Consider the following 21,656-nt stretch of genomic DNA (forward strand, 5'->3'; position numbering starts at 1 on the left):
AAACAAAGAAAATGTGTGTGGAACATGGAGGAGAACCAAAAGACCAAATACTTGCTCTATGTTCGCATGGTAAAGGTTACATCTTTGGACTCAGCGTAGACACATAATGATTTGTACGAGTCTAAATGCTCGCCGGTGTCCATGATGCGATCCATGATTATTTTCTTTCGTGTGGCCTTGTTTTTATTTGGTGGTAAATCCACACCCTCTGTCGATGACGCATCGCGGGTTCACTTAAACGGTCTGAACTAGGGACGGGCATTCGATGAAATTTTCTTAATCGATCGTCGGAAGAATTAACGATCGATTATCGATTAATCATTAATGCTTTTATATTAAAATGATCATCATTATTATTACTATCTGCACTAATCTGTATAAATAAATTCAACTTTACGACATATAAACCGTAACGACTCTAGATCCACATCAGCTGTTTGACATTATAATGTGTTTAATTCAGTTTTGTTCAACTCTCACAGAAACAAAACTTAAAACCACATCACTAATTTGCATAAACTAAGCGAAGATAAAACTCCAGCTCTTGTGTCGCTGATGTGGTTCAATTTCTGTTGGATTAAAAGACATGACTCAGGTGAATACAGGTCAGTGTGACCAGATTTGTGTTTGTCAAAACCAGGACAGCGTACGGGGGGAGGGGGGCGGGGCCTCGTCATCCACATTGAGCGACTCTCACCTGGAAAAACTTTTTCCCACTGGACACAGAAACATATGTGCTGCTTTATACACTGCGCACATGGACTCACACTTGTCCCCCAACGCAACGGAAAGTCTGGAATTTCTTGTACAAATCATCGTTAAATCCACATTTGTGCTTCGGTTCGTTGCAGACTGACCCACTGTTTCTGTTTGTGTCTATGTACAGACCCGTTTGGTCACGGTACTCTACGCACAACAACCTACATTCAGTTTGTCGATTAAAATTAACGTAATCGATGAAATTCTCAATGATCAATTATCGATTAACCGATTAATCATGCCCATCCCTAGTCTGAACGCAGCTCATTCTTCGGTAAAAACTTTGATGCCCAGTGTAACCGGAGCGGGAACCGGCACCGGCACCGTTCTGACCGGCCTGAAAACGGCTTCTGACCCGAACGATCTCGACCCAAACCCGAGGCCTGTCCAGATACTGAGCAGAATGATCAAGGGTCAGATGCGACTGTAGCACAGGCTGAATACAGTTCCTTAAAATTTTTACAAAAACAAAATAAAACAAAAACAGTAAAAGTATGTAGTTTGTTTCTCGATCGAGGAAAAAGCTGCTTCACTTAAGTTCTAAACGGGTTAAGTTGTTTATCCAGTCTGCGTGTGCATTTTTATAGAATTACTGAAATTAAACATGTAGAAACTAAAAAATCTGTACAATACAATGACAAATCTGAAAGGGCGAGAACTGAAACGTGAAAATGTGATGTTGAAAAGTCCAGTGGAAAATGAGGAAGGTCAAACTACAGTCAGATCAACACATTTATTTATTTTAATCAGATAAATGAGAGTTTTCTGCGTCTGACAGCTCTGCCCTGGTCTGGTCTGGTCTGGAGTGAGGCTCTTCTCCTGGAACTGCTCAGTACTTCGGTGTTTGTGAGTTTGTGTTTGTGTTGTGTTGTGTTTTGTTGTGTGTAGAGGTGTGGTGTGTTTGTGGTGGTCACCTGTTTGTGGTGCTGCATCTGAAGTCTCTCCAGTTTACACCTCTCGCTCCTCTCTCTCTGACACTCGTTCTGAGCCTGGTGCAGCTGGACACACGACAAAAACAACAAAAACACAAAAAAACAAAAAACGGGTCAGACTCAAAAATATGACACTTTTAATACTTTTTATACTCAAACAGAGACTACAGCTGAATCGTGTGTCGTTCATTTGTTTTTCAAAATAAAACCAAAAATAAGAAAACAAAAAAACTACAATTTTTTTCGTTATTTGTCTCCAAAACTAAAATGAAAAAAAGGATTTGTTTTTTATTTTTTTTTTTTATTTTGTGTTTAAATGAAAAAGTGGAAAAATCGAATAACGACTGTTTCCCTTTTCCCTGAGTTAAACTTCGATGCCGGAGTTTTGCACCGCGTACGGACTGAACCAGGACTGAACCATTTTCAGTCCCGGCCTCAGTCCCGGCCTCAGTCCCGGCCTCAGTCCCGGCCTCAGTCCCGGCCTCAGTCCCGGCCTCAGTCCCGGCCTCAGTCCCGGCCTCAGTCCCGATCCTAGTTCAGATCCTAGTTCAGATCCTAGTTCAGATCCTAGTTCAGATCCTAGTTCAGATCCTAGTTCAGATCCTAGTTCAGATCCTGGTCCCGGTCTCAGTTCTTGCGTGGTCCCGTTCCCGGTCCCGTTCCCAATTCCGGTCTCTGTCCCGGTCTCTGTCCCGGTCTCTGTCCCGGTCTCTGTCCCGGTCTCTGTCCCGGTCTCTGTCCCGGTCTCTGTCCCGGTCTCTGTCCCGGCCTCAGTCCCGGCCTCAGTCCCGGCCTCAGTCCCGGCCTCAGTCCCGGCCTCAGTCCCGGCCTCAGTCCCGCCTCAGTCCCGGACGTGGTTTAGTCCTGTTTAAATCCTGGTTTAGTCCTGGTTCAGTCCGCCACCTCAGTTTAAGTCAGGGAAATGTTTTATCCGGGTTTTTTTTTCCATTTTTCATTTAAACACAAAACTGAAAACTGAAAAAATGAATCTTACAGTTATCCGTTTTTTCATTTTGGTTTTGGAGACAAATAATGAAGAAAATAGTTGTCTTTCCATTTTCTTATTTTTGGTTTTATTTTGAAAAACAAATAAATGAATGACACACAGATTCAGCTGTTTTTCAAACTTTCTATTAAAAACCCTATTACATAACACAGAAAGTTCATTCTTAGAAGTGATTCCTTGTTAATTCACGCAGGGTTTTTGGATGAAACGAGTTACATAAAATAAAACAGATTTGTAGATGAGCAGACGTTCTTACCTGGTTGGTCAGATTGGTGATTTGACCCTGTAGTCTCTCCACTTGTCTCCTCAGATCCTCCTTCTCCTCGTTCATGCGCTCACGATCGCTGCGTTCTTTCCTGAAGTCCTCCTCGAAGATCTTCACCTAAAAATAAAAAACAAAAACAGGATTTAAAGGTTACCCAGTTTTCTAGAGATGGACCAAACGAGTCGTGTCGAGCCGTGTGTCTGTGTGTATCACTTTAAGAACTTTAAGTAACTGATACATCTCCTGTGTTATTTGGTTTGTCTCAAGTCGGGAACATTGAGGCGGCTTGTTTAGAGCGGCGGCCACCAACCTTTTTTGCGGCACGGACCAAACGACCCACGGCCCGGCCTTTGGAGATCGCTGGTTTAGAGCATATGGTTTGGAGCGAAGTGCGAGGTTCAAATCTGTTGCAGTGTCTCTGTTTACAACAGAACGACGGAGAAGCAGAAGACAGCTCTGTTCTGTTTGGGCGCATTTTCATCAGTCCAAAGTGGAGCTCGCTACAGATTTACTGAAAGAATTACCGTATTTTTCAAACAATAAGTGGCACATTTTTCATGATTTGGATGTTTTCTGTGACTTATATATTAAAATTGTCAGACTGACAGCCATGAGAGGGCGCTCTAGTCTTGTGTGTCAGTTTTCCGGGCATGTTGTCTGCAGAAAAAGCCGCTGTCCTGCTGCAAGTCGTGAAATCTGCAGCTGAAAACTATAATCGAGCAGCAGAAAGAAAGTCTGGAGTGAGAGAGAAACTTGTGAGGGAAAGTGAGGATGGAGAACACAGCTTCACGGCAACCGGGAGGATGCACCATGAAACTTTCCTGAAGTCACTGGATGGATGGACAAAGCCTGGACTTCAGTGACACCGAAACCATCCTGTCGGGATTCAGAAAGACCTGAATAATTCTAACTGGAACTGATGCCGAGTCTGACGACTGCGACACAGAAGAGGAAGCGGCGCTCTGTTTACCTCCGGAGGTCGAGGCCGAGTTGCTCAGAAGTGACACAGAGGATGAACAATTGAAAGGAAGAACTGTTCATATGTGACGTTAACAGTCTGTTGTTCTCTCTTCTATGGTTTTTACTTGAACTTCACTTCCCCAAAAGGTGCGACATATGTTTTTTTTTTTCTTCTTCATTACGCAATTTTTGGCTGGTGCGACTTAAAGTAAAAATACAGTACTTTATTTTACTATTATACTGCTGTCATTTTCACACCCATTCACCTCGTCATGTATCACGTATTTTCCTGATTTATTGAACAAAGGGCTGTGATTTGCTTTAAAGACATAAGACTGCATCACCTTCCCGCTCAGTTCTTTTTGTTTTGTTGTTGTATTTGTCGGATATCAGCGTGAATCTATCACAAATGAGTGTCCTTGTGTCTGAAGGAACAAGCCCTGTGCTGTGCTGTGTCAATACTTCTGCATAGGACGCAGTTCATTTTTTTTAAACCAGCAGATGGCACTGTAGAACGCACCAACACCATGTTAACGCAGTATTGGAAACCTTAAAGTTTCATCTACTCAACACTACTATTCTCCATGTTAGAAAGTTGTTTCCTCATCAGAAACATTCACTGTGATCTTTGGAGATGTAGAAATAATAATAATTAAGTGTTACTTAAACATGTGAATGAAAAAAAACACAACTCCAGTTCTGTTTTTGAGGAGATAACAACATTATAACATGGTTTAAAGCTCACAAGCGTAGATTTTTGGTAATATAGGATCTTAAAGTACCACCCATAACTAGGGTTTTAACAATATCCAAGTCTCACAATACGACATCCTCACGGTATCAACCTCACGGTACGATATTTACTGCGATATCGTGGGAAAGCTCACGATACGGTGGGGAGTCTCACAGTTAGAGATGTAACAATATTCAAATCTCACGGTACGATATTTATTGCGATATTACTGTGTGTGACTTTTTCCTCTTAAAAAGCCTTGACAAGACTTAATCCAAAGAACTAAGACTTAAAAGTGTTCGAACTGTTATTTCTTCTTGTCGTCTGCACTGAAATGGAGCAAAGGATCGTGGTCTATGTAGTTCCCTCTGTCTTTTTTCTTTTTATCTATTTCTGCACCATAACTCTTCATTTAAGCAAAGAGACTTGTAATTCGACATACATTGCGATGGTCTACGTGTGCGTGTACCTGCTCCTTTAAGACTTGGATCTGGGTGAGCAGCTCTTGTTTCTTGAGGTTGTTGGCTGCGTCGCTGAAGTTGCTCTGTCCCGGAGGAGGCTGGGACGTGGAGGGCGGGTGCAGGTTCAGGGCTTCCTCCAACGCCTGCACACACAAACACAGAGTTTAAGTATAAATAAAAAAAATGGACTAACTTTGGACCAATGTGGACACCTTTCTTAAATGTTTCTGTAATAAATCAAAATGAATCAAACTAAATTAGGGCCGTTTCCAGAGGGAGTGACTGACAGGTGGATTAACCAATCAGAAAGAAGCATGCTGTATTGGCATCAAAAACAAACATGCCTGCTTGTACATAACAAAAGAGAAAAATCTACGTAAAAGAGCTGAGAAACAGTGCGGATTTTTACAGAATGGATTACTGTACCTGTTTTTAAATCTCTTCTCAAAACGCACTTGACACCGTTTGAGATGTTAACATTTTATTAGATTGTTTTGATTAGATTCTGTTTTTACGATGTTGTTTTATTGTTTTTGTTCATATGTTGTTTTATTGTTTTTGTTAGATTGTGTTTTTATTCATATGTTGTTTTAATGTTTTTGTTAGATTGTGTTTTTTTATTCATATGTTGTTTTAATGTTTTTGTTAGATTGTGTTTTTATTCATATGTTGTTTTATGTTTGTTTTTGTTAGATTGTGTTTTTATTCTATTGTGTTTTATTGTTTTGTGTTAGATTTGTTTTTATTCATTATGTTGTTTTATTGTTTTTGTTAGATTGTGTTTTTATTCATATGTTGTTTTATTGTTTTTGTTAGATTGTGTTTTTATTCATATGTTGTTTTATTGTTTTTGTTAGATTGTGTTTTTATTCATATGTTGTTTTATTGTTTTTGTTAGATTGTGTTTTTATTCATATGTCGTTTTATTGTTTTTGTTAAGATTGTGTTTTTATTCATATGTTGTTTTATTGTTTTTGTTAGATTGTGTTTTATTCATATCATTGTTTTTGTTTTTGTTGTTTTATTCATATGTTGTTTATTTTTTTGTTAGATTGTGTTTTTATTCATATGTTGTTTTATTGTTTTTGTTAGATTGTGTTTTTATTCATATGTTGTTTTATTGTTTTTGTTTAGATTGTGTTTTTATTCATATGTTGTTTTATTGTTTTGTTAGATTGTGTTTTTTATTCATATGTTGTTTATTGTTTTTTTTTATTGTTTTTTATTGATTTGTTAGATTGTGTTTTTATTCATATGTTGTTTTATTGTTTTTGTTAGATTGTGTTTTTATTCATATGTTGTTTTATTGTTTTTGTTAGATTGTGTTTTTATTCATTTATTTTTAGATTGTGTTTTTATTCATATGTTGTTTATTTTTGTTTTTGTTAGATTGTGTTTTTATTCATATGTTGTTTTATTGTTTTTGTTAGATTGTGTTTTTATTCATATGTTGTTTTATTGTTTTTGTTAGATTGTGTTTTTATTCATATGTTGTTTTATTGTTTTTGTTAGATTGTGTTTTTATTCATATGTTGTTTTATTGTTTTTGTTAGATTGTGTTTTTATTCATATGTTGTTTTATTGTTTTTGTTAGATTGTGTTTTTATTCATATGTTGTTTTATTGTTTTTGTTAGATTGTGTTTTTATTCATATGTTGTTTTATTGTTTTTGTTAGATTGTGTTTTTATTCATATGTTGTTTTATTGTTTTTGTTAGATTGTGTTTTTATTCATATGTTGTTTTATTGTTTTTGTTAGATTGTTTTTTATTCATATGTTTTTTATTGTTTTTGTTAGATTGTGTTTTTATTCATTATGTTGTTTTATGTTTTTGTTAGATTGTGTTTTTATTCATATGTGTTTTATTGTTTTTGTTAGATTGTGTTTTTATTCATATGTCTTATTTGTTTTATTTTTTTTGTTAGATTGTGTTTTTATTCATATGTTGTTTTATTGTTTTTGTTAGATTGTGTTTTTATTCATATGTTGTTTTATTGTTTTTGTTTATGTTAGATTGTGTTTTTATTCATATGTTGTTTTATTGTTTTTGTTAGATTGTGTTTTTATTCATATGTTGTTTTATTGTTTTTGTTAGATTGTGTTTTTATTCATATGTTCTGGAGCACTTTGGTCAGTCTGTGCCGTTACAAATAAAGTTGCAGTTGCAGTTGCATAATCAAATATCGAAGCACCAAACTATTAGCGAGACTGGCACCACCTACTGTATTGCCTCCGCTCAGTTTCATTTCTCTCCAGCGACTAGGTCAGGAATCCGAATACACTAGACGGTTTGCAAGAACCTCGGAAGAGCTGTGAAGCCATGACGTCAAACTCGTGGAGTCCGTCAGGGTCGATTTTGTGGAACAGCACAACAGTAAACAAAGCGTCGAGACGGATGTAGACGAAGACGGACATTCTGTGTTGGCGACGATTCCCGAGATCGAGGATTTAAAGCCGGAACAAAGAGAATGTTTGGCGAATTTTATCAAGGGGAAAGACGTTATTTGGCGCATTACATACGTCAAGACCAAACAGCAGCGACTGGTTAAACTTAGGACCGTGCACGTTAACGCGTTAATTTTGCATTAACTATTTAATTCATTATCGCCGACAATTATTTTAATGCCATCAACGCAGTTTTATTATTATTATTATTATTTATTTATTTTTTATGTTAACGTCTGTTTCTCACTGGCTTTTATTTTGAAAAAGTCCACCGTGAGTGTTTCTTTAAGTTTGATGTCTTTTCTTTACACTTTTTTCTGACCACGTGAGATTCAACGTGTCCGAGACTCCGCAGGCTCCAGACCAGCCGTGGGCTCGAGGTGTCCAGTGCGGTTTTCTTACATAATTCTATCACAGTGTATTCGCGAAGACCTGGAAGATTTCATGATATGATCCCGCCCATAACTCGATGAAATATGACTGGCTAAGACAACTGTCGATCTCAAACTCTCAAAGGTCCTGCAGGTGTTTGTTTAGTTCAGCGCTGCAGGGGGAGTCACTGATTTACCCAGATACAACTGGAAGAAAAACTGTGATTGGTCCATTTCCATTCCATTATATTAGCCCTTTGTTTCCCAAGAAATATCAGTCCAAGTTTATAACACTGATCTAGAAATTATTACTAGTGTCATGTTTATTACTCACTGAATTAAAAATACTGAAAAAATGTATTAGTAGTACAAAAATTCATTCAGTATTTTTTCTTGAACCTTCTGAATACCTTGAAGGATCTGAGGGTTCCTCTGAAAGAAATGTTCTGTTTGCACAATAAATGTTTGGCTCGTTCATTTACATTTCCAATAAAAGCCACTATACGCTACTTTTTAATTCATTAATTGGTTTTGCGTATAACAACTCGAACTCATGCGATTCATATTTTTTATTTTTGCCCACCTGTACGCGCCTACCGTCGAGCGAATGAATCCTAACGCTGCGAGGTCACACGGTTTCCACGAAGTGAAACCGGCGACCAAACTATGTCTCATCTTAGGTAAGAGGACTCATATTTTGTTCTGAATGTTACGAGCCTTTTCAAGAGGAGATGTTTTCCGCATTTGAGAGACACGTGACACAAATGAGCGGCTGTGGTTGGATCGTCTCAAGTTTGGACGGAGCTTTTTCACACTGGATTTGAACAGACGCAAGGCAAATAATCCTTTTCTATGAGTGTGTGGGAGGAGATGTGTATCAGAGGAGGTTTGTACCCGGTTGAGTCTCTGGATCTCTTTCTCCTGGTACTCTCTCTGTTTACTCAGAGGCAGCAGCTGGTCCTGGAGGTAGCGAATCTTCTGCTTCAGCTCCGTGGTCTCTGAGTTCAGACACTCCTTCTCCCCCTGGAAAACAATCAAGGTAAAGTCAATTAGAAAGGTATGAATCATTATATCCTAGATCAGAAAATAGCGTGATACGGGCCCTTTAATGTCTTCTTTTAAGATTTTGGGCGCTGTACCTGGACATTTTCGATCTTGGATTTGGCTAAGAGCAGTTTCTTGTCGTAGTCTCTTTGCCTCTGCTCTCGCTCCGCCTCCAGCTCCATCACCGTCTTCTGAGAATCGGCCAAACGCTGCCGCAAATCTGTGATCTGAGGCACAAACACAATATTTTATAGTCTTATATAATACCACGTTATGATAAATTTAGTATTAAACGGTCCTAAAACGGACTATTGAGAGGTGAGCTGTGGTCCTGGAGCTTCATTTTCAACAAAAAGGCCGAGAGTGAGTGACTTTTACCTTCTGTTCAAACTGCGTCTTCATGGCGTTCCACTGGATGTCCCACTGTTTATTCACCTCCAAAACCTGACGCAAAATAAAGAAATATATAACACCAATAAAAACATACAATATAATGCATACAAAAAAAATTTAATATAATAAATGTAACAGAATAACAAATGAATGAACTCACATCTTTCCTCTGTTTCTCCAGCAGTTTGATTTTCTTCTCGTAGGTCTCGATGTCACAATGTTTGGTCGGCGTCTTCTCTGCGGCTTTTCCGCTCTGAAAAGAAAGAAACGAAACAAAAAATAAGTAAATTTAAAGTGATGGTCCTGTCAAACACTTAAGCAAGAAGCCCGGTCTGAATGAGTCAAACTGCCAAAATTAGAGATGGTTTTGTCTTTTTTGCTTCTACCATGAAGGGACAGTAAGTTTTAAGAAGACAATGAAAGAAATAATTTTGTAGCTATAATAAAACCAATTCTCTGGACCTACTGTCTGAAATGGAGCTTGACTGATTGATTATTAGGAGTGGGATGAGACAGAATTGATATCAGACATGACACAGGGTCCACAAGATCGATACAAGACAATACTTTGAATCAATTTAGAATAACTGGATCAATTCGTAACCCTTTCATGCCTGTGCCAAATGTCAAGACAATAAAGAGGATAAAACCTCACGAGATTGTTCTTCGTCTGCTCGATTATGGAAAAAATTATCATCATTATCACGATTATTTTGGTCAATATTGAAATCACGATTATTCAAACGATTATTTTTTTAGTTACACGATGCATTTATTCAGCATTTCTCTCTTTTTACGCAAAACTTTCAAATTGAAAATAAATACAGGCTACAAATCTGTACTTTAGAGCAGTTTTGCGATGTATAAAACATAAAATGAATCAAATAAACTTTGAACATTAAATAAGGCAGAAAAAACATAAATGTGTCCAAAATAAACTATATACCCAGCTGTTCTACAATCTCTATATTTAAAAAAATTTAAATAAATATACTTATTTATAGAAAAAATATCCCAAAATAAACTGTTAGGCTTTAATCGTTTCAACTCAATTATGTGAGTTTGGAGATCGTTTGACACACAAATCGAAAACGTGATCAAAATTTATTTAATTGCACAGATTTAAGTGTCAAGGCTGGGATCAGATCTCACCAGATCTCGTCCCGTACCTACTGATTATACTTCAAATTCAATCAAGATTTATTGGACAGTCTTACTGCAGCCAAGGATAAAATAACACAATTTTATTTTAAATTTAGAATAGAATAGAAAGCCTTTATTGTCATTATACAGTATAATGAAAATCAGGAGGACTTAAAGGTAAAGCTTTAAGTCAGACATGTCAAACTCTGGTGCAGGGGCCAAATTTGGCCTGTGAGATTAAATCAAATCTGTATTAGAGCTGCCCACCGACTACAGACCGACTATAGAGACATTATTTATTTTAAATGTTGTTATTATTTTATATTCTGTTTGTTTTAGATTCAATGTTTAAGCCAAACCTTTATTAAAAATTTATTTGAATAAGAAAAAGTTTAACATTGCACATCTCGAAAAAGAAGAGAAAACATGCAGACGTTGTTGAAATTTTTCAATAAATATTTAGTTTGGTCCACAACTTAGTCCCAGTTTTTAATTTTGGCCCAATGTGAATTTGACTCTCCTGATTTAAGTCATATATATATATATATATATATATATATATATATATAAAATGTTTCCTCTACAAGACCTTGAGTTGTGTTTTGTTTCATTCACATGTTTGATGTTAACTCTTTATTATGAGCCTGTCTACATCTCCAAAGTTCAAAACACTCTGCTCCACCTTGTGATGTCATGAAGCGGTAGTTTTCAAGTGAACAGCTCCTTTTACATTTAGTTCAGCAGAGTTTGGCAATTCCAGAACTGAAATCATCCAAATGATTCTAGTGAAGGTGTGTGGACAACAAAACATTTGAGAACTTTCTATATTACCACGTGACATCACAAGGTGTAACGGAGTGTTTTCTGTTTGAGAGAACCCAGAACTGAGCCTAAATATATAGAATTTGTGAGTTAAACATGTGTAAAAGAAACAAAACACAACTCCGGGTCTGTTTGTGAAGAGAAAACATTACAACATAGATCAGAAAACAGCACGATAACACTTTAGCCTTTGTGTATTTACCTTCTGCGGCGTGCTGACCTCCATCTTGGCGCGTACGGCCGTGGTCTCCTCCTTCGCCGGCTCCTCTTTGGTTTGTCCTGGCTCCGCGGGGTCCGGCTGCGGCGTGGCTGCGGTTCCCCCCGTCACCAGCTCCTTTAACTTCTGGTTCTCCTGCCTGCAAAAACCCCGAAGACACACGCGCTCAAAAGATCTGTCCGGTCCCGCTCGGCCAATCAGCTCTCCCCCTGTCCCCCGTCCCTGCCCAATCAGCCGTCTCCTCTGGGAAGACCCTAGACTACCAGAGAGAGAGCGTGTGGGTGACTGACGCGATGAATCAAAAGTGGAAGTCTGGCTGTGAGCGAGTGGGCAAGAAGTGAATTCATTGTTCAACTGCGCGTCGTGTCACTTTCGTTTTCATTCACTCGTGAACTTTGATCTAACTCGCACAACTCACACTGACAGTGTTTTTTTTTAATTGTTGTTTTTTTTTTTTTTTTACTAGAATCAGGTTTCTAAGTCAAAGGCGCAGGAAGCAATTTTTGGTGAAACATCCGTCACCTGCTCGTGTCTGTGGTTTTTATGGCTCAGAAATACCTAGAAAATAAGGGGCGTTCAGAGGGCGAGCGGGGGTCGCCTCTCCGCAGACCTGACCTGTGACTTCCCACTCTTTTTCACTGACAAAATTTAAAAACTTTCCCATGACTTTTTCATGACTTTAAGGCACCTACATGTGTAGAATTAATCAGAGTTTTTAGGGTTAAATATGAAATGTTAAATCTTTCCACTCAAGGTTTATGGTTTGGGATTATAGTTTTTGTTTTGTAAACTGTGGTCCAAAGCAACAAAAATGCAAAAATGATATGATGAAGGCCGAAACTTTTTTTTTTTCATTTTTATTTTACTGTTCCTTGCATTTGTTCCTCTACAAGAACCTTTGTGTGTGTTTCCTGTTTTCATTTGTATTATATTTTTTTTAACATTCAAAATCCTGTCAGTGCATTTATTGTCGTCTCTTTTAAACAAAAAGGCGCAGACGTTCGGAAATACTCATGAGAACTGAACAGAACGCTGTAGTTGCGTGAAAGAGATACTAAAATTCCATGATATTTCCAAAACTGACCACAAAAAGCCTGGAAAATTTTCAATTTCTATGACTTTCTAGGATTTCTATAGCCAGGCTGGAGCCACCTAGTGCCTCCGCTCAGTCTCATTTCTCTTCAGAGACTAGATCAGGAATCAGAATACACTAGACGGTTCGGAGAAACTCCAGAAGTGCGAGATCAGGCACCAGCCAATCAGTGAAGAGTCATACATTCTGTGTTGTGAATGATTCCTGAGATCGAGGTTATAAAAGTAACGAATTACTGTAATGCGTTGCTTTTTTGCTCTAACACAGTAATGTGGCATTACAGGAAAAAAATGTAATGTTTCACTCAGTACAAATGTGAGTATCGTGCGTCACAGTGCTTTTTTAACCTGGATTGAAGTTTTGGGTTTTTGTTCATACAAATTCGCTAAAATCACAGCGATATCAACAGCAGAGAAACGCCGGAGACTCGCCCGTGTCGACCGTCAGGTGACCGCGAGCAAAAGGAACGACACAGAACTCCACACTCCACGGGGCGAAGAGCAGCTGACGCCTGATCGCACCACGCAGACACTTTGTCTGCAAGGCGCTTCCAAGTTCTAGTCCAAGATTAGTCCTGGTTTGGCCCTGGTTTAGACCTGATTTAGACCTGATTTAGTCCTGGCTGAACTCGTGGCTGAACTCTGGTTTAGTCCTGGTGTAGTCCTGGGTTCAGTTCCTGTTTTAGTCCTGGTTTAGTCCTGGTCTTTTAGTCCTGTTTTAGTCCTGGGTCAGTTCTGTTTTAGTCCTGGTTTAGCCCTGGTTCAGTCTGGGTTCAGTCCATATACGGCCAAAAGTAATGCAATAGTAATGTAATGTATTATTTCTATTTCGAAGGAGAATAAATTAATTCCGAAAAAAAAAAAAAAACTCTCCGGTTCTATGCGATTCACGTGAATGACCCAACTGACCAAGACAAAGGAGACAAATTTGCAGGTATGAAAGTAACTATCAGTGTTGATGTTTTGTCTGAAAAAGGGAAAAGGGGCAGATAACACAAGACGACTTTTCTTTCGGCTCCTTTTCTTTCATTTCTTGTATATTTGATGTTGTGACACTGTTTATGTCTTTTTATACTTTATGAATGAAATAAATAAAAAGAATTAAGCAAAAAAAAAAAAAAAAAAAAAAAAGCTTTCAAATAGAGGTAATTCAACATAATACAGCTTTTTTTTTTTTTTTTTTTAAGATTTTAAATGAGAAAAACCTGAAAACTTGTCAAAACCAACACTGAACCGTCAACTAAACCATCTGAGAAGTGGGCAGAGGAACAGACTGAAACTAAAAGAGTACTTCACCGTTTTTTGTTTTTTTTTATGTTTTTATAATGAGCACTTTTGTCTGGTCTGGAGGGTTAGTACCTGCGGTGAGTGTTTATGACAGTTTCACATCAGTTAAGCGCCGCGTTGTGAAAAGAAACGTTTAAAAAATTACAGGAAGTACCCGACAGGAGTTCTAAACAGGAATCACAGAAGACATTTTTAAGGGGAATTCTCTGTTGACGAGGAAGGAGGAAGAAGGAAGGAGGGAAAACAAAACAAAACAAAACAAAAACAGGAGGAATGTTGGCAGCTGATAGTTCCACAAACACGACCTTTGACACTTGTTTACGCTTTACTGGGTGTTGTAAATTCCCCGATATGTCTGTGTTAGTTCAGTCATTTCCGTTTCTTTTACTCCAGGGGGCCGTGTCCGAACGTCCAACCTGGTCCCGTACTCTTTAGCGCCCCCTACAGTGCACTCACTACACATTCCCGTCACGTGATTCTGGCGTCTGGGTGAAAAAAGATAAAGTCCAAACGCTGATAAAACTTGATTTCTGTCATAAATAAAAGACCAAATCAGACTCGAACACAAGTTTTTATGGACTAATAATAACCGTACGAGTTTTTGTCATGCTGGATTTCACGTAAACAAGCTGGATTATTTGCTTTTTGTCTGACATGTGGAAATTATTGCTCTTTTAACAGCTGAAGTTAAAGTGGTTAAAGCTAAAGTGTTTTATTCAGAATCAGGATCAGCGCTTTTCTCTGCTTCGTTCAGTCGGGTTGTGTCCAGTTAAACAAATGTCACTGAACGAAGCTGTTTTTCCGATTCTCCCAGTGCATCATGGTCTATATTGAATCTAATGACCACACTGCTTTTTCAGGGTACATTGTGGGAATTTTGAGTGCACGACTTTTTCACCAGCTGGACATTCGGGCACTCCTGAAAATGGCGTGACCCCTAAAATCAGTCCTAATTATGGAATAGTGTAGATATTCGGACACAGCCTGGGGCAGCTGAAGGAGTTTCGGGAGTTACAACACGGAGAAACGTCGGGAGTTACAACGCGGAGAAACGTCGGGAGTTACAACGCGGAGAAACGTCGGGAGTTCCAACGCGGAGAAACGTCGGGAGTTACAACGCGGAGAAACGTCGGGAGTTACAACGCGGAGAAACGTCGGGAGTTCCAACGCGGGAAACGTCGGGAGTTCCAACGCGGGAGAAACGTCGGGAGTTTCCAACGGGAAAACGTCGGAGTCCAACGCGGAGAAACGTCGGGAGTTCCAACGCGGAGAAACGTCGGGAGTTCCAACGCGGAGAAACGTCGGGAGTTCCAACGCGGAGAAACGTCGGGAGTTCCAACGCGGAGAAACGTCGGGAGTTCCAACGCGGAGAAACGTCGGGAGTTACAACGCGGAGAAACGTCGGGAGTTACACCAGGGAAACGTCGGGAGTTACAACGCGGAGAAACGTCGGGAGTTACAACGCGGAGAAACGTCGGGAGTTCCAACATGGAGAAACGTCGGGAGTTCCAACACGGAGAAACGTCGGGAGTTACACCGGGGAAACGTCGGGAGTCACACCGGGGAAACGTCGGGCGTCACACCGGGGAAACGTCGGGCGTCACACCGGGGAAACGTCGGGAGTTACCAAGGAAACGTCGGGAGATACCAAGGAAACGTCAAGAGTTATCACGAGATTTCTAATGGTACTATCAAGTCACCCGAAGTTTGCTCGCGTCACTTTCATCAAGGTATTTGCTATTTAAATTGTTTCATAGCTTATTTAATGAAAGAAGCACATTTACTGAACTAAAATTTCATTCATTTATCCAGGAAAACCCGCACCAGTCTATGATCCAACGAACCCAGATTGGGCTCCTACGATCAATATGGGGCACGAGTCGAAGAGTCTGTGAGCCGAACTGCGAAACAATCGGCCGTGAAAAGATACTTGAACGTTACAGAGATCTGCTCGTAAAAAGACTTAGTTGTGGATAAGCAAGGCAACAAAGAAAACATCGGTCCTACGGCGAGTGACATGTTTATATGCGAGTTGGAAGATACGGTTTCTACTGCTACTCAGACTCCTGTTTGTGTTTCTGTCGAAATCATCGTCACATTTGAACTCTCTCAGTTCTCAGTTCTCTCAGAGTTCACGATAAGGAACTTCTGCCACAGATGTCGGCATCAACCACTTACAAGGGACTGAAGTGCACGATTTAGTTCGTTTTATTCGTACTCCTGCTTCAACGGCGAACAGAATCGCTTCTACATGAGAACATGTTCCTCCTAAGCCTGCCATACAACTGCAGTGGGCTGTTATTATCGTCCCTTCATTAGTTGCTGCGATCCAAGGCTTCAGGTGTGTCTCATTCAATCGCTGAGAGTGGTTTACCTGCGCGAAAATAACATTAGCTATTTTTTTTCGTGTTCCGTTGCATTTGTAAACAAACGATTATCGCGTTGAAATTTTGGAAAACGCTTACCTTTCCGATTAAAACCTTGACATTACTGGTAGCTTTTCCTACATAAACATATCTGACCCACCCAGCAACAAAATACTGGTATAACTCTAGGCTTTTATAAGCCTTGATCTGTTCTTTGGTGTAGCTACTAGTCGCAAATATCAAGTAGTTTGATATATTCGGAAATTCTACTTCTGGCCATAATTCTGTCGAACCGGAGTAGAAACTGATGGTCACATTATAAGGATCGATATTAGAGATTCATTTTAGCTTTTCCAAGTAGTTTTTTCGTTCATCTGAGGCCAGCGAGTCGAGATATTTCGGGAGAGATGGAACACGCTCGCTCTGTTTAGCAGCCACGCTTGATCTCGCGTGTCCGGTGTCATGGCGGCGTAGTTACCGTTGCTATGGGGTCACGTGACGGTGCAAAGCCTCTATTGTAAAAGCTGAATAAAATCTGACCCAGTGTCCTCCTTCACTCTCTGACCTCAGGACTTTTTGGATGAAATGTCCCTGTCGTAACTTTCTCCCAAACTAAGTAGCAATTATGGAAAATCCTCTCGTCACATCACGGGGAAAAAACACAAACTTCACCAAAATTGTAAACGATTTTAGCAAGTTTAGCCTGGGTTAGAATGTAGGGATGGGACTAGATCTCGTGCCAAACTTGAGAAAAACAATCCTGTGAGATTTTTTCTCCCCATTTGAACTGGACAAAAAACGGTTAAGTGCTGGTGGGCCTTTAAAATGTCGTTATTATTTTATATTCTGCTTGGTCTGGATTCAATGTTTAAACAAAACTATTATTAAACATTTATTTTAATAAGAAAAGGTTTAATATTACAGATCTCGAAAGAAGAGAAAACATGCAGATGTTGAAATTTTTCTATAAAAATTTAGTTTGGCCCACGACTTAGTCCCTGTTTTTAATTTTGGCCTCTGTGAATTTGAGTTTACACCCCTGGTTTAATGCCACACTGTGAAACATTCCAGAAAAAGAAATAACATCTCCATGAATAAAAGAATTTGGCAGACAATCCACCAGAAAAGTTCAACAATGCACCTTTAAATAAAAATAAAAACTAATTTAAAAAATGTATATAAATTTAATTAAAATAAATATAAATTACATAAATAAAAATAATAATAACAATAAATATAAATTAAATTAAAATTAGTATAAATTAAATAAATAAAAATAATAATAATAATAAATATAAATTAAATAAAAATAAATAATATAAATTAAATAAATAAAAATAATAATAACAATACAATTAAATGAAATGACAATAAATCTAAATAAAACTGTGCTGGTGGGCTGCATCTTTGAGAAGCCGTAGTTCCAAAAAACAATGCAAGAATGACGACAAAAGTATTAAATGAAGTAAATATAAAGTCTGAAGTCAAGTTTGGGAACTAAATCGAACTATTTATATCTCTGAAATTACGTCAAAATCTCGTTTTGTCTCGTTCAATCGCGTGTCTCGTCCCGTCCCCATTAGAACGTGTATCGAGTGTCCAGATCCTAATTTTTTTTTTAAATTCAAACTAAACCAGGACCAAATCCCTGAAGCTTCTCGAGTATGATAGTTTCGCGCCCCCTGGTGGTGAGAGAAAGCGCTACACACCTGAGCTGCTCCAGGTCCCTGTTCCGGATGTGGTGGTCCTCTTCCATTTTCTTCCTCAGCTCGTTGTTCTCCTGCCTCAGCTGCTCGCACAGAGTCTGCGACACAAACGGGACAAACGGAACATTAGAGGAGCTCGGAGTAGAGACGCTGCTCCTCCTCCTACACGTGAAGAAGAGCAGGAGGAGCTGAGCGGAGATGAGGGGAAGGCAACTGTTCAGGATGTTCATGTCCCACAGGAAAAAGAGAGAAGAAGGAGACGACCTGAAGGAACTACGTCTCTCGCCTGGTCTGGGAATGTTCTGGGATTCCCCCGGAAGAGCTGGAGGAAGTGTCTGGGGAGAGGGAGGTCTGGAAGTCCCTACTCTGTGTGTGTGCGCTTTGTGAAGGTCTTCAGTTTATCCCACGCAGAGGGTCAAAAGGTCAGGAAAGGTTAACGCAGCAGTGAACGCAAAAGAAATACGGAAAACACCAGAACCAACTGTGGGAAACGGATTTCAGGGATTTTAAAGCCACTGGATGACGTCACAAATTTAAGCTCCAAGGAGTGGTTTCCGAAAATGTCTGACTCAATGGATTAAAGATATCATGATTTATTTTATTATATGTATACATCTATATAAATATGTGTTAATATATACATACTTGTGTGGATATGGTATATTGAATTTGTATCACAATTTTGGTGGATCCACAGACAAACAATATTTTTATTTACTTTATATTTATTTTCTCTCTCTTTCCCCATGTTGTGTAACCCTGTATATGTATAAAGAAAAAAAAAAAAACATCATGATTTTATCTCAGTCCTGATAAAGAATGGATTTAGTCATTTCGACTTTACTTTTCTGGAGCGTCTGGATTTTGTTTTGTCTAAAGTTTTGATCCTTTTTTTTTCCAAGAGCGCCCTCTACCTGTGCTCACTGATAAAAACACCTGAAACAAACACACACATTTTTTTCTGTACACATGAACCATATTCCTTTATATTTAAAAAAAATATATATATATATTTAAAGGTGCACTATGTAACTTTTCAGTTGTTTCTGTGGATATGTCCTTTCTTTGCCTGGAATGTTCCACAGTGTGACATTAAACATCTCTACCTTGCCTTTACTTAATCACAGGTGGTTTTATAGCTCAAAAATACCTACAAAAACTGACATTCTGACTGAGCGAGGTCGCCTCTCCACAAATCTGACCTGTAACTTGGTCTGGTTTGGTCTCCGTGGGGATAGAAAGGTTTAACGCAGACATGTTAAACTCAGGCCGTGGGGCCAATTTTGGCCCGTGAGATCATATCAAATCTGTATTAGAGCTGCCCACCAACTACAGATAAACTATAGAGACATTATTTATTTAATTATGAATTATATTTATTAATTAATTATTATTTATGTATTTATTTTATTGTTATTATTTTATATTCTGCTTGTTCTGGATTCAGTGTTTAAACAAAACTATTATTAAACATTTATTTTAATAAGAAAAGGTTTAACATTAAATATCTCAAAAGAAGAGAAAACATGCAGATGTTGTTGAAATTTTTCAATAAATATTTAGTTTGGCCCATGACAGTTTTTAATTTTGGCCTCTGTGTATTTGAGTTTGACAACCCTGGTTTAATGCCACACTGTGAAACATTCCAGACAAAGAAATAACATCTCCATGAAGAAAAGAACTCTGGCAGAAAATCCACCAGAAAAGTTACACAATGCACCCTTAAATAAAAATAAAAACTAATTTAAAAAAAATAAAAAATAAATAAATACACACTAAATTAAAATAAACATAAATTTAATAAATAAAAATAATAATAAAAAAATAAAATTAAATGAAATTACAATCAATAAAAATAAAACAAAATCAAATAAAAATTAAATGTTAACACTAAATTTAACTGCTGATGGATCTAAAGCTCTTCTCCAGAGTTTGCCGGTCGGTCCCGTACCTGCAGCAGTGAGGTCCTCTGCTCGTTCTTCTGGACCTTGGAGGACAGGTGGTGGAACTCCACGGCCATGCGTCCCAGGTGGGCCAGCAGCTGGTTGGGGTTGGACTCCTCGGCGAAGATGCTGAAGGAGCTCTCCAGGCGTTTGAGCTGAGAGGCCAGCTCGATGTTCTCCTGAGGGAGGAGGGGGATCACTGACCCGGCCTGAGACAGAAAACGAGAGGAGACGGTGAGAAAAGAGGCGACGTGGACATCAGCACGTTCAGTCTGCTTCAGTGTGAGCAAATATAACGCCATAAATTAGTGTTTTTAGCTCTGATACAATAGAAAAACAATTAAAAGACATTAAAAGGTGCATTGTGTAACTTTAATTTTGCTATGGATCCCACCTGAACGACAGAGATTACACAGACAAAATGCATTATGGACTATATTTTTTATTAATTTTGAAGCAGTTTTCACTTTTGAGTTGGAATAAAAGTATTAAAAACTCACTTTACAAAATATAACTTTAGTTTTTAGGTTATGGTCCATTTCTAAAACTTCAGAAATCTTTGTCAGAACGTTACAGAGCATTTTGAGCTTTAGAAGACGTAGACAGACTAATAATAAAGTGTTACTCAAATGAAACAAAACTCCAGAAAACACTGTTCTACTTTGTGATGTCATGTGGTGACACCTGAAGATTCACTAGAATCGCAATTTCAATCTCTCCTGAATTCAAGGTAAAAGGAGATGTTTACTACGGGATTACGCAAACACGTGAATGAAACAAAACAACTCCAGGTCTGTTTTTGTCTTGTGCAAGAGCCTTTAAATGAATGAAATATAAATGAATCAGAAACTTGTCATTTTCTCAAGATTGAGGGTGAAATGACAAAAAGAGCCAAACCCAATGCTAAAGGAAGAACAATTTTAAAGCAGGCAGATTTCTTATTTAATACCCTTAATACCCTCCTGAGACCTGGTCCATTCATTTGTGTCCTTTATAAGCGGACATTGAGTTAACAAGTTTATCTTTTAAGTGTTTTGAGATGATATTTTGACTCTTAATGGGAGGACTAAGTTCCTCTGACTAAATAGGGCTGGGGTACTATAGGTACTATTCAAGTCCAGGATTAAAAAAAATAATAATAATAACTCAATCGGAGTTTGTGGTTACACTATGAAAAAAAAAAAAAAAAAAGACATCATCATCAAAAAAGTTGTTTGGTTGTTAACATCACAGTAATTTAATACCAAAATGTCCCTGGTGTCGATTACAGAGGACATGTTAAATAAATAAAAATAAAATTAACAAAATCAAAATTCTAAGGTGTTCATTTCCCTCCAAATAGATAATAGATAAAAATAAATAAATAAATAAAAATCACAAAAAATATATATATTGCAATACACTTTTTGTTCTTCGGGTCCCAGGAGGATATAATAATAATTGGTAATTTAATCATAAATAATAAGATAAGAATAAATTTTTTTATGAACACTTACGTTGATATTAATTTTATGTGGGGGAGGAAAAAAAAACTAAAAAACAATGCATATACACTATGAGTTATGTTTCTGTTGATATAATCGCATGGAAGTCAATATGGATCTTATTATGTTCCATTGTAAAATAAAGTCATTTTTTTAACCAAAATAATTTTAAAAATGCATAAATAAATCTTTAAAGTTGCACTATGTAACTTTTTGGTTGGGGATAT

General features: G+C 38.1%; 1 protein-coding gene across 9 annotated transcripts in view; it reads right to left on the reverse strand.

Annotated features, from left to right (window-relative positions):
• tnip1 (TNFAIP3 interacting protein 1) overlaps positions 1 to 21,656 on the reverse strand; it is a 72,476-nt gene that overhangs the window by 14,385 nt on the left and 36,435 nt on the right. For all 9 annotated transcript variants that reach the window (XM_055160139.1, XM_055160141.1, XM_020924591.2 and 6 more), the window contains 10 exons: positions 19,954 to 20,154; positions 18,006 to 18,100; positions 11,537 to 11,690; positions 9,530 to 9,622; positions 9,355 to 9,420; positions 9,072 to 9,203; positions 8,827 to 8,955; positions 5,125 to 5,259; positions 2,954 to 3,079; positions 1,674 to 1,757 (listed from right to left, as the gene is read on the reverse strand). In XM_055160139.1, the coding sequence (XP_055016114.1) occupies positions 1,674 to 1,757; positions 2,954 to 3,079; positions 5,125 to 5,259; positions 8,827 to 8,955; positions 9,072 to 9,203; positions 9,355 to 9,420; positions 9,530 to 9,622; positions 11,537 to 11,690; positions 18,006 to 18,100; positions 19,954 to 20,154 (1,215 nt within the window). The remainder of the gene's footprint in view (positions 1 to 1,673; positions 1,758 to 2,953; positions 3,080 to 5,124; positions 5,260 to 8,826; positions 8,956 to 9,071; positions 9,204 to 9,354; positions 9,421 to 9,529; positions 9,623 to 11,536; positions 11,691 to 18,005; positions 18,101 to 19,953; positions 20,155 to 21,656) is intronic.

This window comes from Boleophthalmus pectinirostris, unplaced genomic scaffold, assembly GCF_026225935.1.
Source record: "Boleophthalmus pectinirostris isolate CB_2022bp ecotype Guang Dong unplaced genomic scaffold, ASM2622593v1 HiC_scaffold_3, whole genome shotgun sequence".
Classification (NCBI taxonomy): domain Eukaryota; kingdom Metazoa; phylum Chordata; class Actinopteri; order Gobiiformes; family Gobiidae; genus Boleophthalmus; species Boleophthalmus pectinirostris.